This window comes from Petaurus breviceps, unplaced genomic scaffold, assembly GCF_028583685.1.
Source record: "Petaurus breviceps papuanus isolate PSGF00001 unplaced genomic scaffold, PetGlider_PUasm1.0 178, whole genome shotgun sequence".
Lineage (NCBI taxonomy): Eukaryota > Metazoa > Chordata > Mammalia > Diprotodontia > Petauridae > Petaurus > Petaurus breviceps.
In genome coordinates, this window is record NW_027185777.1 from 85,196 (window position 1) to 108,405 (window position 23,210).

Below are 23,210 nucleotides of genomic sequence, written 5' to 3' on the forward strand. Positions count from 1 at the left end.
TGGCCACAATACCTCTCAAAAACCTTTAAAGAGGGCTGTGATCTGTGACAGAAGAGGGATTATCAGTCAGGAGGGAATTACAGACCCTTGAAATATTGGCTTTCATCACTATAACTCTCTGTTGCTAGTAGTGGGGGGTCCATTATCCAGTTTTTTCAACCTCCTTGAAAGAGGCAGGGGGTCATCTGGGAAAGACCATCAGCTCTGGATTCAGAGGGCCTGTGTTTACATCCCACCTATGTCATATATTACCATTGAGGTCTTGGGGAAAGGTACTTGAACTTCTTTAGGCTCAGTTTCCCCATCTGTAAAATGAGCAGGGTATAATGCCTTCCAACACTACATCTATGGTCCCTTAAAGAATAGTCTACTCCAGGTTTCCTGATTGCATATTCACTGCTCTTTCCTTTTGTTACAAATAGGTCCCCTGTCTCTTAGAGCATTTGGGAGGGCAAAACCAGATGTTTAAAAAACCCCATTTTGCATAACTACCAACTTCAAACTGGTATTATTGGACCCCCATGTAGCACCTTATACTTGCACGGTCTATCACTTTGCCCTCCACATTCCATGGACAGAAGCAGATGAATGAGATTAAGGTTATGTTTCATATTTATAGATATCTTAATAACAGACTAGCCTTTGAGATTACCCTTCCTTCATCCAAATGTTAGTGTTCTGAATCATACAAGCAATAGAGAGGCCAAGGTCTTCCTAGACAATGTACGATGCTGTCAGGAGTAGGAACAGTTAAATTAGCAGAGAATCTGAGCTGGAGGGTGGATACACTGGGATTCCCAGCTAGCCTATTTGGAAAGCAGAAAGGTAGCAGGCAGCAGAATCATGTACTTGAGCAGGAATCTAATTCTGGCTACAGCCTGGCTTATTAGAAGGGAGGAAAAACATGGCAAGATGGGTGGTAGCAGCTCAGCCCTTTTCCTGCTGCTTGACTTCTACATCGGGAGTTAACTCTTCAAAAAGGCAAAGTGTTGCTGATGCATCTGTCAATCATTTCTCATTTCCTTTTCCTGGAAGCCTTGTCACCCTAGTGAAGCCTCTGCCCTACAGCCCACTCTTCTGATTGGTGAGAGAAACCCTGGCCCTGACCACCAGGCCATTCCCAATTCCATTCCTTGTTCTCCAGAATTTTCTTCCAGCCCCTTTGTATGTATTGTCTCTCCCCCTCCAATTCCCATTGGAATGGAAGCTTTTTGAAGGTAAAGATTGTCTTTTTTTTAATATACTAATATTCTAAACTCTTATAACAGTGCCAGGCACCAATGAGGTGCTAAATAAGTATTTTAGAAGGGTCTTCTAAAGCAACAAGGCTCTATTAAGCATCCCCCACAGGTTCAGAATTGAGAGCTTAGGGGGCAGCCAGGTAGCACAGTGAGTAAGAGCACTGGCCCCAGTGTTGGGATGACCTGGGGATCGAATCCAGGCTCAAACACTTAGCACCCACCTAGAAACACCTGGCCATGTAACCTTGAGCAAGTTACTTAACCCCAATTGCTTAAAAAAAAAAGTATTGAGAGCTTAGGAACAGTTATGGGGGTCATTACAAAAGAAGCACAGTCATTTTCCTGCTCTCAAGAAACTTAGCATCTCCTCAGGGAAACCAAAGGCAAAGATGGAACAGGTAACATGAGAGAATAAGGTCCAAGATGAATTATACAGGACAAATATGAGAAGGCAGAGATGCCTGGGATTGGTTGGAATTGTGTGAGAAGAATTGGTCAGACGACCGGGCCGTTGAAGGGTGTCCTCACATGGGATAACTTCAGTGACCAGTGGAGACTGAGTCTGGGCTTAGAGGGTATAGTGTGAGGATGAGACCAGTCTGGCTGGAAGGAGAGGTTCACCATGAGAACAGGAGTAAATCAGATATATGCTAGGCAGAGTGAGACCAGATTTTAGAGTATAGAACAAAATTGTAGAATTATAGCATCTTAGAGACTGAAGGCACCTTTCAGATCAGTCTGGTCTCCTCTCTTTATAAGTAGAGAGTTATTTCAACAAGGATCAGTGGCCAGAAAGTTAGGATGAGAGTCCAGGTCCCAAACCTTGACCAATGTGCCTAAATGTAGTAGAAAGAGCACTGAATTTAGAGTCAAGATATGAGTATAAATCCTGGCTTTGTCACTCACTGCTTGTGTGATTTTGGTCAACTTTGGCTTCTTTCAGAGCCATGGTTTTATCTTATGTAAAAGTGGGTGGGGGGTTGAACTGAACTTTCTTCTGATTCATAACCTGTGATCCCATGGCAACAGGCTTTCTTGAGGGGTGTGACATGACAGTGCTACTTTCCCAAGGTCAGATAGCAGGACAGTGACTAGAAGACCAGGAAATAAAGGTCACTGGGGTCATCTAGGTGTGCTATGGGAAGGAGCCACACTACAGTGAGATCTGTGGGAATATCTTCCACCACATCCTCCCTTAAAACTGGCAAAGTGCATTACCTCCATTATCCCCTTTGACTCTGACAACACCATGCCACAAGTACTATAATTATTACTGTTCCCACTTTATAGATGAGCTAGGACAGGGGATTCATACTCAGGCCTTCCTCCTGACTTCATGTCCATCACTCTTTGCTACACCCTATTACACCACCCTCTTTAAAGAATGGAAAGGATGGATTTGAGAACTGTTTTAAGAAATGAAAGACAGGAGTTAGTGACAGACCAAATGGGATAGGAAATACAGAGAAGCCTGAGGATTTGATAGGTGACTGGAAGGTAGAAATAGGCACAGTGAAAAGCAAATTGCTTTCCAGCAAGGAGGTTAGTTGGGGACAAAGAGGAGGCCCAGGGCAGACAGCTCAAGGCTTGGAGTGAGGAAGACCTGCATTTTATCCTTCTTAACAGGGATCATTCTTGAACTGCTTCCCTACGAGCTTGTTTTGAGGGTCACATAAGATAATGGAAGCTCTTTTTAAGTTGGATTGCCCTGTGTGATGAACTTGAAACTTAGGGTGTATTCCTTTCCAGATGTGAATTTTCTAGGATGAACAGGATTATAGACAGATGCTGTGGGCAGCCTGTACAAGCATCCTAAGTCTCTAAGTAGGAAAAAGACGCTATTGATGTCGTAAGGTATGTGGGAAAGGGAAGAGAATCGATGACAGAAACAACCTAGCAGCCTTTCCTGAATAGGTAGATATTAAAAGACCTGTGTAATAATAATTAAAATAATTATTTGTGATCTCCAATTACCCAGCAATTTGTTCAGAGCAATTTATCAGGAACTTTACTCATATTTCATCTCCCTAATGAAACCTATTTCTTACAAAGAACTGACATCAACTAGAGTAGGCAAGGGAGAAGTTCCTGTTGCAGGAAAGTTTACACAATACATAACATCAAAAATAATGGCTAATAAAAAGTATATTTATTCAAAACTAGGAAGATGTCAAGAACTAAAGTAAAATTGTAAATTTAACTTCAAAATAGACTACTTTGAAAACAGGTACCATTTTTTTTTAATGTTATCACCTCAACACATTTGTTTTCCCCAACAATTCAAACTTTTACTCCTACGGTTAAAAAAAAAAAGTGGGAAAAATATATAAACATATGAGCACCTATTTTCTTTGAATTTCTATAATCTCCTCAAACTTATATCTATGTTCATAAGTGGCTGATACAGATACCCCATATATAAGCAGCCTCAACATGTTAAATAAAAGTCAGAAGGTAAATTATAGTCCTAACTGGTCATTCATTCATATGTAGCTATGAGCACATAAGTAAATATTGTCTATGAAAAATTAAAATTTATCTTAGTTCTTTTTTTTTGAGGGGGGAAGGCAAGGCAGTTGGGGTTAAGTGACTTGCCCAAGGTCACACAGCTGGTGTCAAGTGTCTTGAGGTCTGATTTGAACTCAAGCCCTCCTGATTCTAGGGCTGATGCTCTATTCACTGCGCCACCTAGCTGCCCTTCTAATATCCTTTTTCAAGGTATTCACATATTTTGATTATTACCTTCAAAGGAAAGTAGCCCTTAAAAAGCAGGACAGATTCTTCTACTCACTTGTTAAAATGTGAACTTCTGAATCCTGAGGCTTCCCCTGTATGGCAGCAAAAAAAAAAAGAGAGAGTATGGAAACAATTCTTATTGAATTCTGTGGGGAAGTGCTAGAAACCCAGAAAACTGAGTGCAAAATTCAGAAGTATCCTGAATCATGTTATTTGCTCATGCCTCAAAACTCCTTGCAATTGGAAACACTTTTTATTCGGTAACATAATACTAATGTATCTTGTTCAAGTTTAGGCTTGATCTCCAGAGAAAGGGCTGGAAAGGTCAGGTCACGGGGCTGTAGCAGCCTACCACTCTTCTCACTGGTTTTTTTCCTCAAAAGTTGAAGACAATTATCCGATTCCTAAATATCTATGCTGCCCTCTAGACCCAATGCAAGACTATTGAGTTCTGCAAGGTATTTTGGGGCCTGTTACAGACATCATGTGTGGACCCTGGACCCATATGAGCAGTGGAAAATAAATGAAAAGGGCTTGTAAAATGTTGGACCATTCCACTAACCTCACCTCTACCCGTACCATGCTGAGATGAGCCAGAAGGATGTCAGAAAAAAACACAACACAGCTTCAAAAATCTGAGCACATGGTTGTTTATACAAATCATCTCCAGTCACAACAAGGAAATGCATTAAGAGCAAAATTCCCACCTCAATGAGTTCAAGAAAGCCATCAGGTACAATCCCGAGCTGGAGAGTCTTCCAATGAAGCTGAACTCTTCTTCTGGCATGTCTTGCCTAGATCATCTCCAGTGGCCAGGGCTCTACCAAGGGATGGGGCAAGGCATGCACCCAAAGAAAAAGCTATGCAAAGGCCTCCCACGTAACACCACTAGGGACAAGGAACCTTCCTGCCTCGCCCTGTGATTCCTCCCCAGGTCCCAAAGTAGTCAAAATACATAAGACATGGTTAGTTTGGCGTGAAGCCTGAAGCTCACCCACCTGAATCATCAAGAGCTTTTTTCTTACGTCCACCTACAATTCTATCCAATGTTTCTGCTAGAGATACCAATCCATTAGTCTCTAGTTCTCTTCTCCTGACCTCACTTCCTCTCAAAATTTTAGTGCTAAAATACGAGGGAATTGAGGGAGAAAGTGCAATGGGGTTTGCCATCCTTGAAGACAGTTCAGTCTTCAGCTCTTGGATGGGCCCCAGTAGAAAGTTGTGGCTATGTGTCCAACATGACTCCATAAAGGGAAATCAACCCATCCAGTCTGAGCAGAGGTTTAGAAATGAAAAATCTCACTTGCTGATGATTTGACTTGTAAAACCCAAACAGGCACTTACAGAAATTTTTTCTGATTGACAAATGATCACCAATCATCTGCAAGAAGATATTTAATTTGTACAGTGAGGGGGAAAATCCACTCATTGATCCCTAAATCACTTCTCTTTAGAATACTGATGGCAGCAGTTCTCACTGGCCGTTCCCCTAAGCCTCTGATGAGAGGTAAAATTGGGGTCAATAATCTCTAAAGTAGGATGAGGCCCTGGGAAAGGCAAGCATATCCATCATCTTTCCAAGGTTTCTGAGTTCCACTAAGTTTCAAAAATGCTGAATCCTAGCTATTTTCTATACAGTATTATCTATAGACTGGGGGTATTTTTTAACGTTTATCAGTCAATTTCTTCTTTTCCTTCCTTAACCTGGTAAGACTTTCAAAATTAGATGTTTTGTTTAAAAAAAAAAATATTGCCAAACCTTACTGATTTCCTTTTCTTGCTGAGTCTCACGAAAAATACGAATCATTTCAAATCACAGAACTTTGATGAATTTTATTAACTGGCTAATAAAATGAACTTTATTTCCCCAAAGGTTTTGTGGATAAGAGGAGAAACAGAGAAGCAGAGGCCTAGCCACCTGCCCAGGGTTAGCTCTTTCCTACATATAATGGGAATGTAAATTTATGTTGTTGCCATCTTCCCTGCCCCCTAGGCCCTTCCATAGGCTTAAGTGCACCTGGAGCCTGTGGCAGGAGGCTTGTTTTTATGGAGATACTTTTTGATTGGGCAGTGGGTCAAGAGGGTTGTTACATTCTCTGAGTCAGGAGAAGGCTATATAAAACCTTGATGTGAGACTTTGTTTTGGGGCTCACTTTGAGAAGTGTTGTGTGATTTAACCAGATGAGACTCTGGGCAGCTGCTAAGAGTCCCCCGGCTTTGAAAACCCAGATGTTGATGTTTCCTTCTCTGGTAACTATGAGTAGGTATGGATGTAATGGTTGGACAGTTGGAGGCCTGTCTGCTTGAAATGTTTCTCTGTCTTGTAACTTCTGCTTGTAACCTGTCTATCCTCTAAAAGTTTGACCTTTTCCCCCTGAACTAGGTAAATGATATGTTTGATTGATTAAAGCAAGATTGTTAACCCATTCTGAGTTGCTTTCCTTTAGAAAAGCAGATCTAAGAGCCTGTGTTGGCAGCCACCCTGGGAATGCTGGGGGGTGCTGGCTGCTACACCACTGTCTATAAACCCATAAGTTTTCCAATTTCTCTCATTTCCATTAGGTTTTATTTTGCTATGATTCTAGAAACACAAAAAACACATGGAGTGATTCTATTTAGTCAGTTACATTTCACCAGCTTAGAAATCACACACACTGGAGAAATACAAATCAGACTCCCAAAACAGCTTTCTTTCTCAGAATGTAAAAATATCCAATACAAGCCTTGAAGAACATCACCACAATCAACCAGGTCAAATTAGCTTCAAAGCAAATTGTAGCATTCCTTAGTGAAATGGAAGGCAAGACCCATTAACTACCAGATTACAAGAGGTACATTTAATATAGGCCTGGGGAAAGTGTAATCAATAACTCTGTAACCTCTCAGTGACCCAAAGGGCTCATCACATTTGCCAAAATTAGAATCATGGTACATCCTATCCCTTATCACTTTAATCTGACTTCACCTAAATTATTAGAAAAATAAAAGTGCCATCACAAGGGTAAACTGCTTTTCATTTAAAAACCCAAACCAAAATCTGCCTTGCCTTTCAGATTCCTCAAGAGCTAGGCATATTCTCACTCTCCTAATGACATGGCACAGAAAGGAACATGGCTATAGCAGCTTACATGAAATTAGGGCATATGACAAAATAATGCATCCGTGTCCTCAGGGGGAAAAAGACATTTCTCTACACCTCTCACCCCCTGCCCCCTAAATACTTATTACCCACCAGGGAAAGGTATTTTTACACGAAACACAATAGAAAGTTATACAACCTCTGAATAAGGAAACTTGGCTGTTTGTGTCCCCTTTAATACCCCAAGTCTGGGACACTACCTGAGTTAAGCCTTTAGGGAAATCTGCAAAAGCAGCTCTGAGCTTTCCATGGCAGTGGAGAGGGGGAAATTCAGTGAAGAGCCTTCCCTAAGATGCTTCTAGACTAACAATACTGAGTCTTTATACTTTCCCTCTTGAAAAGGGTCTTTGGGTGTACTGCTTTGGCACATTCTCAGTAGAGAACACAAAAACTTTTCCTAGTTTGAAAGGGAGTCAGAAGGTAATTTTCACTACAACCAGCACTGGATTAGAAAGATGGCTGCTTTCCCGACTGAACTGTATCATTCTAAGACAAGGGGACAACACAAACTAAGTAGTCTCAACAGGTTTCAATAATGTAAATGACAAAGTGCTTGATTTCATAAATCACAACATTAGCTGCTAGAAGGTCAGAGTGGCTAGTTTAATTAGCCTGAAGCCTGGCAAAAATAACATGTTCTTTTTAAGCCAAAACAAAGTATGAAACCAAAATGACCCATCCTTCAGAATAAGTATTGAGAAAACAAGGGTTTCTTTTCTCCCTTATAGTTTGCCAAAAACCAAAACTGGCTACAGCAAGGGTCTTTTGTCCACTCATCAGACCCTCAATAAATTAACATTACAATTCAAAGAAATTCTCCTTGGCACAGGAAATGGACATGACTATACAGTCACAAGTGCTTCTTCCACTGACTTATGCAAAAGTCCATCCCAACGCACACAGGTTCTCAAGCAGAATTACTCTACAGAGACATCTCTTGGATACGACGTGCCATGAGCAGGGGGATTTGCATGGTATACAAAAGCCTTCACCCCATCCCCAACCCATAGTCAGTTTACTGGCAAGATGGGTCCCCTGGAATGCTTCAAATGGTCAAATACTTCCATTTCCTTTAGATACTGACTGCAGAAGTAAATCAGCTCCGCCTGGCCCTCTGGATTAGAAACCTCATCTTTGCCCAAAGCAGACAGCCAGCACGGTCATTCAGTGGGGACAGGGTGGTGGAAAGAGGCTGATCCCATCCTTTCTCTTTCCATTCTCTCAGGACTTCAGACCCATCTTAGACATCATCTCTTCATAGACTGTCCATGCCATGGCTGCCATCAAAGTTCGTCTAAGGGCACGAGGAACACCACCATGGAAGAAGCCAACCAGCCCATAATCCTGCAAGAAGAAAGAATTCGTGCAAAGAGCAAAATTCTACAAGCAAAATGAGAGGATGCCACAGGGGAGGGAGTACTAGACGGGAGCCTGGACAAGGACTCTCAGATACTTTCCAGCTATGTGATGCTGGGCAAGTCACTAACCTGAGTCTCAGTTTCCTCATCTGCAAAATGAGGGGGGTGGATCAGACAGGTCTAATCTAAGGTCTAACAACTAAGGACCCTTTTAGCTCTAAGTCTGTGATGCTTTTGTAGGAGAATGTGGGTGCCTATACTATACAGGGCTGACTATACAGCTCAGTGCTAAGACTTGTGGGACATCCCATATTCCTGTATCTTCCTTACCTTGACATCTGGATATTAACCATCAACTAGACCTGGGCAATGCCCATCCTCTTTACCAGAATGCATTCCTAGCCCTAAAGCAATAACAGCTTTTCCCATCTTTGGAGAGCTTTAGTTTGCAAAGCACTTTCATAACCCTGTAAGGCATGGGGTATAAATAAGTATTCCTGTTCTCATTTTGATATGTGCAAGTCAAGTCTCCTCCAGACTAGAGGCCAGATGCAGACACCCAACAGTGACCAATGAGGAGCTAGCTCAGTCTTACTTTGAAGATGACTGTGACAGTCTGGTTAATCCTCTGAAATTTCTCTGGTGATAGCTGCATGTGTGTTTTGACAACATCTGCAGGCTGAGTTGCCAGTGATGCCAAGATGCCAGCAAAGGCCCCACAACTGAAGTTCATAAAGGGAACAATGGTGGTATCCAATTCATCTGAAATAGGACAAAAGCAAAATCCACTAGAAAAGGTCCCACACCCAAGGGCAACACCAACCTTCCATTTCCTACCATTTCTTTACATGAACTACCAAACTATGGATTCAAAGTTAACCAAAGATCATGTGATTATGAAATAAAGCCAGAGGCAAATTACAAACATGAACCATTCTCATAAAAAACACCTTGCTGCCCATGTATCATTCCATTTGTCACTAAATGGTATGACCTGTCTTCCTTCCTCCCTCCCTTCTTTCTTCTCTCCATACTTCCTCTCCCTCTGTCGACATAGGAAATCATATCCTTACCTGCAAGTGCTCAGCCCAAAGGAATGTAAATTTTGAACACTGAAACGCCAGAAGATATCTGGAGCTTACTGGCTAGATTTCTAGCTTGAGGACCATGCCTTAAACTCAAATCACTCTGGCTCTCATTGACTGGTCAACAATAGCTCCCAGCGAGAACCTCTCTTGGTCATAGTTTAAGGACAGCTGGCAATTGTTTTGGTGTTGGCCAAAAATCCTCAGGGTCTTCCCCTCCCAGATAGTTTTTATTTTAAACTAGGTAAAATAGGTCATTCTTTGCCTCATTTCTTACCTAGCCTTAATCATTGAATGGGCATTGCCTCAGTCAAACTGTTAAAGACCTCAGCTTAAAAAGGCCAAGGTCTCCCACAGCACATGGGCCCATCTCTAGTGGTCCTAATCCCTATCTGGTCACTGGACCCAGATGGCTCTGAAGGAGAAAGTGAGGCTGGTGACTTTGCACGGCCCTGCCTCACTTGATCCAATTCACTGGCTTATCATATCATGGCATCATCTTTCTGATGTCATGGTCCTCTTCAAGAACCGAGAGCAAAGGACAAACAATTGGTCTGAGCGAGGTCAGGGCACCTCAGGGTTGTTTGTTTTACCTTGGTCCCTATCACAGGGAAAGGAAGCATATCCTGTACAATCCTAGCACAGAATTTGGCCTTCCTCTTTAAGAGCTGTCACTCCTGCCTCCAGCAACAACAGCACATATCACAACTAAGTTATCCAAACTGACAACTTGGTCCACATTATTGGCCAATTTTTGATTGGAAATTCAACTAGATATTCAGTTTCTAATAGGTGGATTTATCTGGTCACATAAAACCTGCCTATTCCCCCAAAGCCTCAGAAGATCAAGCTGATGTTTGTTTCTAAAGGAACCTGCCAAATGTGCACCTCTTTATGTCAGTGAGAGAACTTGAAGGTCCAGTGTAGTTAGGCTGCAGTAAGAAGTTCAGTATATACCATGCCTGAATGTTCATATGTTGACTTCCTTCCTTAAGGTACTGAAACCAAAAAATCTTTAAGAACTTTGGAAGATCTCCCCAAAAAGCGGTTTCTTTTTGTCTTGATTTATGCTCAATATTTTGAAACTAGCTATTAATGAACTGTTAGCCTTTAAATGTTCATTTTAAGGGATGGCTAGGTGGCGCAGTGAATAGAGCACCAGCCCTGGAGTCAGGAGGACCTGAGTTCAAATATAGCCTCAGACACTTAACACACACAAAAAAACTAGCCATGTGACCTTGGGCAAGTCACTTAACCCCAATTGCCCTCCCCCCAAAAAATGTTCATGTTACAGTGGCTATAGTATTGGCTCTGGCATCAAAGGACCTGGGTTCAAATTCTGACACATGCAATGTGGTCATTGGCAAGTCTTAATTTCCCTGCACCTGTCTCCTCATTTGTAAAATGAGAGATTTGACCAGAACCTCTCTAATCATTTGTTTCACTTTGACTCTGGGGCAAAAATACAGATTCTTCCTTCTGGCGAACCCCTTCTGAGGTTCACCCCAGTGTTTCTGTGTCTGTCCTCTCAGTGCTCTGCACTGTGCCTGGCACATAACAGGCTCTTAATGGTTCTTCTCTGAATTGATCATCTAGAACTTCAGATCAGAAAATAAGCAGAAATGCCTTGTTTCAGCAACATGTATAAAGCAGGAAGTGGGTGAAACTTACTCTGATAGTTTTATGCTTTGCAGGGGAACTATATCAGTATTAAATTTTACTTTGAAGGACTGGTTGAGAAATTTGCAAGGAAGTTAATAGTAGAGAAGATGTCTATTCTCCACTTTTAGTTCTTATGGGATCAGAGGGGAAGAGGGTGAGGCCAAAGAAAGCTTCAAGAAAGAAGAGAAGCCCCTGGGGTGAACCTCGGAAGGTATTTGCTAGAATAAAGAATCTATCTGTATTTTTGCCCCAGAGTCAAAGTGAAGCAAATGTAGGATTTTTAAACAAAGGGATGACATGATGATCCTCAACTTTCCTCAAGTTGACCAAAAAAGTTATTAGGTTGCAGTTCACTAGAGATGAAAAAATATAATTTTTTCTACAAACACTGATAACCTTGGCTCAAAGAATTATATAGAAAGGCTCTTAAAAACCATTTTCAGAGCTTAGTTCATTCTGAAATAGGGGAACAGCAAGGTCCCCGGAGACCACAGTATCTTTCCTAAAGTCACCCAAGCCTCAGTTCACTCATCTTGTAAAATGAAGAGGCAGAAGGGACATGCTGCATGAAGCGCTGGATTTGAATCCGGAGGACGTTAGTCTGAATCCCGACACTGCTTAAACTTCACTAAGACTTTCAGGACACCCTAAAGACGGAGCTTCATGGGGGAAATCTCTGGGAGGTTTTGGTGGACATCACAAACTCTTTACACGGCTCAGGGGCAGAGCACCCGGCATGGAGTCAGACTCCTTCTCAGGAGCTCAAATTCAACCTCAGGCACTAGCTGTATGAGCTCGCACGAGTCACTTAATCCTGTCTGCCTCAGTCTTCTCATCTGTAAAATGAGCTGGAGAAGGAAATGGCAAACCCCTCCGGTATCTCTGCCAAGAAAAGCTCAAACGGCCTCACGAGTCAGATATGACTGGACATGACAGGCCTCTGACCAAACCCCTTATGGGCCAGCAGTGCTCAGGACTCCAGGAAGCTCGCTAACATGGTGCACGAGGACAGACGGTCTGCGCCTCCCACTGAGCTCCTCTTGGTCAGGCTACTGTGGAATCAATAAGCTATGGTGGAGAGGAGAGCAGTGAGGATGGCAAAGGACTTTCAAGTTCAGGCCACAGGAAAACTGATCAGGAATGCTTGGGGAGACAAGCGGGGCTGGTCAGAGAGAAGGCACATCTGAAAAGCCATCAAGGGTCCATGGGATTGGCCCCTGGGGGCAGAATTAGGAGCAAAGGGTGACATGGCAAAAAGGGAAATTGAGACCACAGAAGGCCAAATGTCCCAACAATCAGAGATAGCCAAAGGAGGAATGGGTTGGCTCAGGAAGGAGGAGATCTTCCAGCAAACACTCTAGATGACCAAGGAATGATAATGCTGTAGATTTCTTTTTTGAGGTCCAAGTTCAACTAGATGGCAGAAGAGGCCCCTTCCAGCTCTGAAATTCTACGACCCCTCAGTATCTGACCTACCCACCCTCTGGGGAAGTATACACTATCTCCAATAATGTGCCTTAGGGGAAAGTACTCTGGCCCTCTGGGGCACCCATCCACCACCCAGGCCTGCCCCTTGGGGACAAGGGGAACCAGACTAATCCCTCTACCATATGTCAAAGGGGCTCTCTAGGTGACAATGACAACAGAGAACCTGAAGCAATGCTAAACAAAGGTGGCCAAGATCCAATAGGATACTGAAGGAGGTGGAGCCCTGGGTGCAGCTTCTCTCCAGTTGTACAGGCCCAAGCCTGCAGCCTTACCTTTCATCACCACCTTTTTGGTCTGGTTGTAAAACATCAGGTAGATCCCCGAAAAGGGCGCATCTCGAAGGAGTGTGGCCGTCAAGCCCCTGAACAAGCCCCTGTGCCCTTCTGTGCGGTAGATGTTCTTCAGGGCGCTGTGGATGCTCTCATAGTCATACTTCCCACTCTACAAAATACAGTGAGACCAGTGACTTTCACAGCAAATCCTGCACTTAGAAAAGCTGAAAGGACTTGGGCGACATGCACCCCAGGATTTGGAGTCACATATGGCCCACTTTGTGTTTGGAATTAAGTTTGATAATCAAAGATTGTGCCCGCAGCCCCTCCCCCCACCAAATCCCCTTATATTTGTTTTGAATATACTCGTAGACCTACCTGTTATCTCCCCCAAAAGGTCCATGAGGGCAGGGACAATTTCATTTTTGTCTGTGTCCACAATACCTAGCACACAGTAGACACTTACTAATAAATGCCTGATGATGGACAGATCACAGATTCAGAGCTGGAAGGGACCTTAAGGGTCACCTAGTCCAACCCCCTCATCTTACAGATAAGGAAAGGAGGCCCACTGAGGTACAGTGACTTGCCCAAGGTCACCCAGGCCATAAGTAGCAGAGCCTAGATTTTAGCCTAGATCCTTGGTGTCCAAATTCAGTCCTCTTTTCATGGCATCCCCATCATATCATCTTGTGCAAGGTTACAAACCCACCTGAGGTTCAGAGAGGGTTTGCCTTGCCCAATACATGCTCCCATGGCCTCTCTTCAAAAATCCTGATACCACAGGAACAGTCACAAGCAAAGTTCAGCTCAAAAGTCCAAGACTCACCTCATACCTCGCCTTGACCACAGTGATGGGTAACAAGCAGACCCCGGCAACAGCCCGGGAGCCAATCCCCAGCATGACAGACTGGAGGGCTGTAGGGGGCTGCCCCAGGAGAAAGCGCTGCTTCATGTAGTAGAGAGTCCCAAAGTAGATCCCAACTCCAGGGACACATCTCGCAATGGACTGAAAAGGAGGGAGCAAGAGCCAAAACAAGAGCTAGGTTGGCTCCTGCCTCAGACACAGGCCACAGCACTGCCCAATCCCGTGGGCATTTATGTGAACTCTAACACACCCAAAGGGCCTCATGGAGAGGTAAAGTGGGGAGAACTGGCCTCGAAGGCAGGGCCATCAGGGGACTCCTGACCAAGTCATTCGGCCTCCATGTACCCCCAAGTTCCAGAAGAGATGCCCGTGTGAATGAGCTGAGGAAGACTCCTCTCAGACAGCCCCCAAACCCCAGGATATCACAGGCCCTGGCCCTGGCCCTGCTCCAAGCCTGCAGCACCAACATCTATTAACTAAGAGAAGAGTCTGTTTTTCAGTCATTCTTTCAGCAGAGAAGGTCAAGATAAAATGGGAAAACTCAAGATCACAGGCTCTAGCTCCACCCCCAAGCTCTAGTTCACGTATGTATTCAAACAGTTCAACAGAAATGTCTAATTATCAAAAACTGAGATCCAAGCCCACAGGGCGCTTACTGGAGACATTCCCTTCCAAAGTCCAAGGAGACTCTCTGTGCGAACAACCCTGTATAATAAAGACACCATTCCAATGCGTTTCGACCTGAGACAAAAAGACAGAAGATAAGAGTCACCATTTAGACAGCATCTCCACAAAACAAAACCCCACATGCTCTTCAGAGACACTGTGGTACAAACAATTAGGTTCCCACATCCCATGACATTTGTGGTTTCAGGTAATTTGAACCTCAGTGTGCACATTTACACAACTAGATGGAAACACACACGTGAATGGAGACACACAGTGTCTTGTGCTGCTCTCCGCTATCTTGGTGTAGAGACTCTGTCTACCTAACTACAGCTGACTGCCTGAGGGTGAGGACCAGTGTTAGGCACTCCTCAAGGATCTGTTCACTGACAACCACCTCCCACCCAAGTTAGTTAGTAGCACTAATTTTATGAAAGACCCTTGACAATGAATCCAAGGGAATAGCAATCTAACTTGATGACCAGCCCAGAAAAGGAAAGCAGGGTTGATGTGAGAGGCTGAGCTCCGAGGAATCAGCATTGGGAAAAGAATATGGGGCCTCTGAAAGAGCAAGCATGAGCTCTTCATCAATGAGATCCCAACAAGGTGAAACAAGAATACCAGCATCAAGGTGTGTGAGAGAGAAGGACTGTTTTCTGTTATAAATGTGGACTAGATGAACTTCGGATTAGGGTGAAAGAAGTCAATGTCCAAAGAATCACCATCAAGAAACAAATGTGGTGCCAGATTAAAAAAAAAAACTCCATGTGAGATCTCAATTGACAAAGAAATTGGAAAATAAAATAAAGCAAACCAATGAGTTTCAAAGAAATTAAAATGTTCATATTGTAGACCTAAAGAGAGAGCCAGAGACTGAGAAAAAAATTCCTCTTGATATAAAAGAACTATAAAAAGAAACTCCAAAGGAAATAGCTCCACTAAAACAGTGGCTCGAGGGTATCCAAACCCAGCTTACTTCCTAGTCAGCAAAGAGAGCCCCAGAAAAGGTACCGCTCTGAGTAAAACCAGGCCTGGGATAGAGGAAGACTCCAGTTAAGAAAAGACAGAGAGAAGCGAAGCCAGAGCCAGGATCTTTCCTGCCTAGAACCTCAGATGTACAAAGTAAGGAGACAAGCCACACAGTTTGGAAATATGTATACTGAACCCATATTATCAATCAACTTGGGTACAAATACAGAAAATCCAACAGACCACAAAAGAATTAGAAGCATCCAAGCTATAAAAAAGGCCTAATTGTGATTTTACAGGAGAAATGGTTACCCTTTTAGGTAGATATAAGCAATTGCTGAATTATATGTAATGTTGCTTTGAGCTTTTTGACATACATAAACACACACACAGGCAGTCACACAGATACACACACACACACACAAAGACATAGCTAAGTGGTAAAGTGAATAGAGTGCCAGACCTGGAGCCTGAAGACTTATCCCCTTGAGTTCAAACCTGGCCTCAGACACTTAACTAGCTGTGTGACCCTGGGAAGGTTACTTAATCTTGTTTACCTCAGTTTCTTTATCTGTAAAGGGATCTGGAAAAGAAAATGGCAAACCACTCCAGGATCTTTGCCAAGAAAACTTCAAACGGAGGTCACGAAGTATTGGGCTTGACTGGAAAATGACTGCACATAGAAGCACAGTCATGCATGCCCTATTATATTTAACTATTATTATTATTGCTAGTTTGGGACATACAAGCATCCTGTGTTGTATTCAATATATGTACTGTATAAAGTATTAATATGGGTTTGATGCACCCTAAAATGATTTTCAGGAATGGAAAATGCTTGCTTCAGGGAGATATGTAACACCAACTTCACGAGTCTCTCTTTGCTACTGTTTCTTTAAGAGGCAAAGGGATCTTGGACAGTTACAGTCTAATGGTCGCTTTTTGAAGACTTTGTGAAGAGACTGAGAATTTGACTTATTTTGGAAATAGTGTTAACTGTAATGGCTTGAGAGAAAACTATGAGAAGATGGGGAGAAAGAATTTCTTTCCTAAGAGAACTGTATTAACTCAACTTTCAAAAAATAAAAGAGTAAGAAGAGACTTAAGTTGGTATCTTGAGAGAGCTGAATGGAGGAGCTGTGTTTTCAGAATTGAGAAGTCAGCAGCAACAGAGATGGGAAGATCATGGTATTGCTCACAGCACATATGTTGCAAATAACTGTTTTGTTTTATTGCCAACGTTAATATTTCTTTAGCTAAAAAACAATACTTATTTAAGACTAGACGATTATGGAGTTTGATAGAGAGGTAAGAAAAAGTTTATGGGAAAGGTCTCTACTGTTAATTAATATTTAATAAACTAAGGGTGAAGGTTAGAATTAATTGATTATTTAAAGTGCAATACTGCAGTTTTAGCAATTTATGAAGAAATAACTGAATATATCCTTTGATGGACAAAGTCAGAATGAGAATGAATAAAGAAACTGACCTAGTAGCAGGAAGAGGGGGATCACCCCACATACATTATACTTAGAGTGGTCAATGTATTCCAACTCCCTGCTACAATGATAAAAGGCAGCACACTAATGAAGCTAGGAGATAATCAGAAAATAATATGACACAAAATAATGATCACTAAAAGATGGAAAAGAGACATACAAAAAGTGCTAGTGGAAGTTACACAGGCCTAGTGACCTCTGGAACAGAAGAGGTCTTTTAATACTCAGAGGATTCTTCTTTCGACAAAGCTGTTGAAACCTATTTCTAACTGGTAGGAGGTGCAGACAGTTCTGCGTTTATGTTAAGTGGACTATTCTGAAGACCTATCCAAAAAGCAATTTTTAAATAAATTTTACTTGAGGACTTGGGGAAGGGAGGGAGGGAAGAAGGTAGAAAAGAGACTGGCTATCCCTAGAAGAGAGGGGGACTGGTACATGGTTCAAAGGACACATTGGGACTAGGAACAGAGAAGTGATAGCAGGAAGAAGACTGTGCAGCTGGGGAGTGGGGAGAGAGGTCAGAGACATGGGGTCGGTTACAGACACACAGACAGGAGAGGACACGCAACATGCAGAGGGCCCTGGATGGAGAGAAGACAGAGCTGCAGGAGAAGCACAGAGCAGGGCAAGGGCCGCCTCTCAGCTCAGATCTCAAGCCAAGCCTAATTCAGCAGTGGTGGCAATCTGTCCACATGTTCCTTCTTCTCTTCTCATACGGAAGGGGCTTTCTTTGAGATTTTTTTGTTTTGTTTTTGGGGGAGTGGAAGGTGGGCAGCTGTAATGGAAATGCAAATTTTAAAGATCTTCCCTGCCCCTAGGCCAATGTGCTCCTGAAGCCTGGGGTGGGAGGCTCATTTTTCAGTAGATACTTCTTGATTGGCCAGTGAGTCAATAAGGTTGTTACATTCTCTGAGCCAGGAGAAGGCTATATAAGACCTGATGTGTAGCTTTGTTTTGGGACTCACTTTGAGAAGTGTTCTGTGATTTGATCTGAATTCTGGGAAGCCGTTGTTGAGAGTCCCCCGGCTTTGAAAAACCCAGAATGTGGAAACCCAGATGTTGACTGGGTATGGATGTAATGGTTGGACAGTTTGGAAATCTGTCTACTTGATGTTTCTATCTTGATAATTATGCCTGTATACTTTGAGGTTCAGGGTGCTGACCTTTTCTCCTGAACAAGGTAAACGATATATGTCTGACTAATTAAAGTAAGCTTGTTAACCCATTTTGAGTTGCTTTCCTTTAACAAAGCAGATCCAAGAACCTGTGGTAGCTGCAAACCCTGAGGACGCACTTGGGGTGCTTGCTGCTACAGCAGCTGAGTGGAGGGGAAGGCGCAGAGGATCAGCACAGTACTGTAGGGTCAAGTTAACAGAGTTTTTTGGGGAATGCAGATTTCTTTCAGAATTCTTTCCAGAAAGTCAAATTTATTTAATAGACCTGTCTATCATTAGTAGTGATGGCCATTAGCCGGGAGCACCTACCCATGGGGTACTGGCTGGAGTGTCTGCAGTCGGGTTTTAAGCAGATCCAGAGGTTGAAAAAGAAGAGTGGAACAGGTCCCACTGACGGAACCACAGAGAAAGGCCTTTATGGCAGGATGCAACTGAAAGACAAATTGAACACAATGTGCACGAAGAACCAAAAATCATCAGAAACTCAACATCTTCTTTCCCCCAAAACTAGTACTACTGAATCTTCCTTTAAAAATATTACTGGGGCACAGTGAATAGAGCACCAGCCCTGAAGTCAGGAGGACCAGAGTTCAAATCTGCCCTCAGACACTCAACACTTAATAGCTGTGTGACCTTGGGCAAGTCGCTTAACTCCAATTGCCCTGCCTTTCCCCCTCCCAAAAAAAAATTCTCTACATTATTTCAACCTCTTCTTTCCCCAAAAACTAATACTACTGAATCTTCCTTTAAAAATATTATCTACATTATTTTGAGAACTTAAAGAGAAATGAACAAATGAACAATTTAATTACCAGTCTGCTATTTTCTATCACCAAAAAAAATTTTTTAAATCCTTAAGATCCTCCTCCAAAACCCAAGATATTATTCTTATACTATCCCCCAGTCACTTTTTAAAACCATCATTTTAAAATCTAAAAATCCAACATCCTATCTTCTTTATCTCTCCATTTACTAATTTAAAAACAAAACAAAAACAAAACCCTTTCTCCCCCAGTACAAATTCTAAATTGATCAGTCATCCCCCATAGTCTGAAAGTCTCTATATGTGTTTACTACTTCTAATAGTGCCAGCAGCTACAGACATCACCAAGTCAGCCCTCCTCAAAAGGATACTTTTTGGCCCAGTCTGATATAGGGGCGCACTCAACACAGTTTATTGCTTCTGTCTGCCAGCTATTAGCTCTGACGTGATGGGTTAGGAAGCCTCTTGCAGGGACAAATTAGGCTTGATTTAGCTTGAGCCAGCCAGTGATAACGAGTAGATGAGCCCTTTGTAGTTGTGCTACATCTCTAAATTAGGCCTGAATGGGGCATAGGTTCATAGGTCTACACAATTTCTACGTGAACAGCCTGTTAGTCCAGATCCTTCTTAAACTGTGGGCTGAGAGTGGAAAAAAGTTTAAGAAGCCCGGGGTTAGAGGCAAATGTATCAAACCAAAGAAACCAAAAGGTTCTTGGAAACAAGCACTTTAGGGGCAGTGACCCTGTCATTCCACTAGGTCTTTGTGTGTTATCTCAACACCTTCAGCAGATCCTTAGAAGGTGGGAAACACAGTAGGTGCTTGGCAAATTAATGAGCTGAGGCATATAGGTGGAGAAGTGGACAGAGAGCTGAACCTGGAGTCAGAAGACTCATCTCCCTGAGTTCAAATCTGGCCTCAGACACTCAGTGGCTGTGTGACCCTGGGTGAGTCACTTAACTTGGCAAACACTCCAGTATCTCTGCCAAGAAAACCCTAAATGGGTCATGAAGAGTCAGACACAACTGAACAACAAAAAAATTAATGAATATTAAGTATTTGATATGATGCAGGATTAAAAAATACATTAAAAAAACCTACATTAGAACTCTTACATCCAAATGAAAGCTGTCCCCTCCTAAACAATGACCCCAGGAGACCATACATTACAGTTAAGTGCAATCTGACTAAGGCCGCCACTGGTCAAAAGTTCAGATGATTTCTTTGGAATGGCCTTTACAATCCTAAGCCCATTTTTTCCTATTTCCTCAACAGCAGACCTTCAGCCTCATCAGGATGTGGTCTGAATAAAACAGATGGTCAGATCAGGTAACACTCTTTTGAGGTCCCTGCACAGATGAATTTACAGAAAGCCATCCCAGTTCAGTGATAGGAGTCCTGCAGGGGAAGTCAGAGGACCTCAATCTGCTATGTGTGGTACCTGGGACACAGGCTGAGGGACTCAGGCTAAATTTCTTCCTCTATAAAGCGAAGGGTTTAAAATGAGAATTGGTGGTGAAGTGGAAAGCGTGCTGGGCTTGGAGTAAGGAAGACTCAAGTTCAAATCCAGGCTCAAACTCTAGTTGTGTGACCCTAGGCAAGTCACTTCACCTGGTTTGCCTCAGTTTCCTCATCTGTCAAAGGAGCTGGAGAAGGAAACAGGTTACCAAGAAAATCCCCAAAAGGGGTCACTAAGAGTCAGACACAAAAGAACATGACTAAACAATGACAAGAGTCCAGAGCAGCTCCATTCCTCTCCCCTTTGGCTCTTTTTTTTAAAGGCTCAGCTCCAGGCCTACTCTGTGAAGACTGCCCCCCCACCCAATATTTCTATATTGCTTCCTATTTTCACAGAGTTTACAAACGTTAGTTCATTTTATCCTCAGAGCAATACTGTTAGTTGGTGCTACTTGACAGATGAGGACACTGAGGTACAAGGTAAGTGACTGATTTGCCCAGGATCACACTAGAACATGCCTGAAGCCACATCTGAACCCAGATCTTCCTGACGTCAGGTCCCTACTTCTATGTATCAAGCCACTTTCCACCCCCCCATTTTACAAAGGAGGAAACTGAGACAAATAATGGTTAAGTAACTTGACCAGGGTCACATAGATGGTAAATATCTGAGTGTGGATTTGAACTCGGGTCTTCCTGACTCTAGGAATCACTGTGCCTCCTAACAGATGTGGAGACATAGCACTAGAAGGCATATGACCAAAAGTTAGATGACCTGGGTTAAAATCCCTTCTCCTATCACTTCCTGCCCATGTGAAACTGAACAAGTCAATTAACCTCTCTGGGCCTCACTTTCCTCACGTGTAAAATGAAGTGAGGGAGAGGGTGGAGGAGCTGTTGTAAAATTAAAGGGGGGTTGGCCTGGATGAACTCCAAAGCCCTTCCCAGCTCTTTTTAAAAAATATATGCTCCTCTCATTTGTAGGTGTGTGAACACAGGTAGATCACTTAACCTCCATGCCCATGTCCCCTCCCCCCAAGCAACACTCTAGGGGCAGACCCCAAGTGTGCAGAAGCAGGCCTCTAGTTCAAACCTCTCATCTTCCAGCTGAAAACACTTAGCCCCAAGAGCTAAGTGTCTTCCCAGTGACAGCACCTTGGAAGGCCAATTTCAGCCCCCAGACTTCAAAGCTGGGACTCTCTGTGCCCTCCCCCCAGCAGTCAGACCAGTTCACACAGGTGACAGAAGACTGCCTGGGCTCTGAAATCATCCTTCAGCCTCTTCCTGGTTTCCCTGATGCTGCTGGGGGAAGGGGGGGGGTGTCATTCCTCTCCATCTTTCAACCTCTTCTAATACTTCTCTAACCAAATCCACCAGAGAGAGGCTTAAAACAAAACAAACAAAGCCCTTTTATTTATACAAGATGGTTCTATGGTTTAGCAGGAGCTGGAGTGAAGAAGAGCTCAGGCTTCAGACACTTAAATCTGGACAGCTCACTTAGACTCTGCCTTAATTTCTTCAACTGTAAAACAGGGATGAAAATAACATCTATCTCCCACACTGCAGAGAGATCAAATGAGGTAATTTGCAAAGCAAATAAACAGAAAATCACTTAGCATGATGCCCCATACATTGTAGGCACTCTATAAATGCTTATTCCTTCCTATCTCTCTCTTTATAAATATTAATTACTAACTCTGTTTTGAAGCAAGTTCAACATGTCCCAGGTTCTCTGTTCCCTCTCCCTACTTCTAGTCCCTCCCCCCACTCTATGCCAGGCAGCAAGTCCAAATGCAAAAAAAGCCTTGTCATGCCCCAAAGACCTAGGGAGCAAGCGCTGGGGCCCAGCCTCTCCCCTCCGGCCTGCATTAGCAAGGAGAGAGAAAAAAATCTTTCATTTTAGGCACCCAGGGCCAGGTCTGAGAACTGGACTAGGAGGGAGGGTAGAGAGCTCACAAACATTTCCCCATCACTGCACCAGAACCTCACCACCAAATAAATGACTCCAGTCTCTCTCCCACCATTGCAACAAACAACCCCCAGGCCCCGATGTGGACGGATGGAAGCACCCATACTGAGGCAACCTCCACCTGCCCAGTGAACGCTCTGTCTGCCAGGCGGCTCCCGGGAGCTCCCCCTGCCCTGCTCGGGCCCCAGCCCTGTAGTTACCATAAGCGTTTCCACTCCGTCTCCAACATCTTGAGTTTTGACGAGCGGGGCCCGGGATTTCTGGATCATTTAAGAGGATGCGCTCGGCTCCGGCTGAGAAAGGCAAGGTCCAGAGGCAGCCCGCCAGGCTCCCAGGGCAGGAGGAGCGCGGCGGGCCGGGCCGGTGTCCTAGGAAGCCGGGGCTAGAAAGGGAAGGCAACCAAGTTATTAAGGGCTGGGGGTCCTCTGCTGCGCTGCACCCCCCCACACACACCTCCATATCGTCAGAGCCCTCCCAGCTTTGGTTTAGAAAGTTCGTTTTCTCTCTCCCTCCCTCTCTCTTTTTCTTCTCTCTCTCTCCTCTTTCCCCTTTTCTCTGTTCTTTTTCCCTCCTCCCCTCTCCTTCTCTCTCTCTCTCTCTCTTCTTTTCTGTTTTCTCCCTCCTCTCTCCTTCTCTTTCCCTCCCTCTCTCTTCTCTCTCCTCTCTTCTTTCTCCCTCCTCCCTCTCCTCTTTTCTGTTTTCTCCCTCCTCTCTCCTTCTCTTTCCCTCCCTCTCTCTTCTTTCTCTCTCCTCTCTTCTCTTTCTCCCTCCTCCCCTCTCCCTCCCTCTCTTCTCTCTTGTTTTCTCCCTCCTCCCCCTCTTCTCTCTTGTTTTCTCCCTCCTCCCCTCTCCTTCTCTCTCTCC

The 23,210-nt window shown here is 43.6% G+C and overlaps 1 protein-coding gene across 1 annotated transcript in view; it reads right to left on the reverse strand.

The window, feature by feature from the left end:
• Positions 1–4,611: 4,611 nt before the first annotated feature.
• The window catches only part of SLC25A38 (solute carrier family 25 member 38), a 19,243-nt gene continuing 644 nt past the window's right edge, over positions 4,612–23,210 (reverse strand). Inside the window, exons 2-8 of the mRNA XM_069086129.1 lie at positions 22,547–22,728; positions 18,468–18,589; positions 14,506–14,590; positions 13,811–13,990; positions 12,982–13,150; positions 9,070–9,236; positions 4,612–8,460 (exon numbers count right to left, since the gene is read on the reverse strand). Coding sequence (XP_068942230.1) covers positions 8,338–8,460; positions 9,070–9,236; positions 12,982–13,150; positions 13,811–13,990; positions 14,506–14,590; positions 18,468–18,589; positions 22,547–22,615 — 915 coding nt within the window. The 5' untranslated portion in view covers positions 22,616–22,728 and the 3' untranslated portion in view covers positions 4,612–8,337. The remainder of the gene's footprint in view (positions 8,461–9,069; positions 9,237–12,981; positions 13,151–13,810; positions 13,991–14,505; positions 14,591–18,467; positions 18,590–22,546; positions 22,729–23,210) is intronic.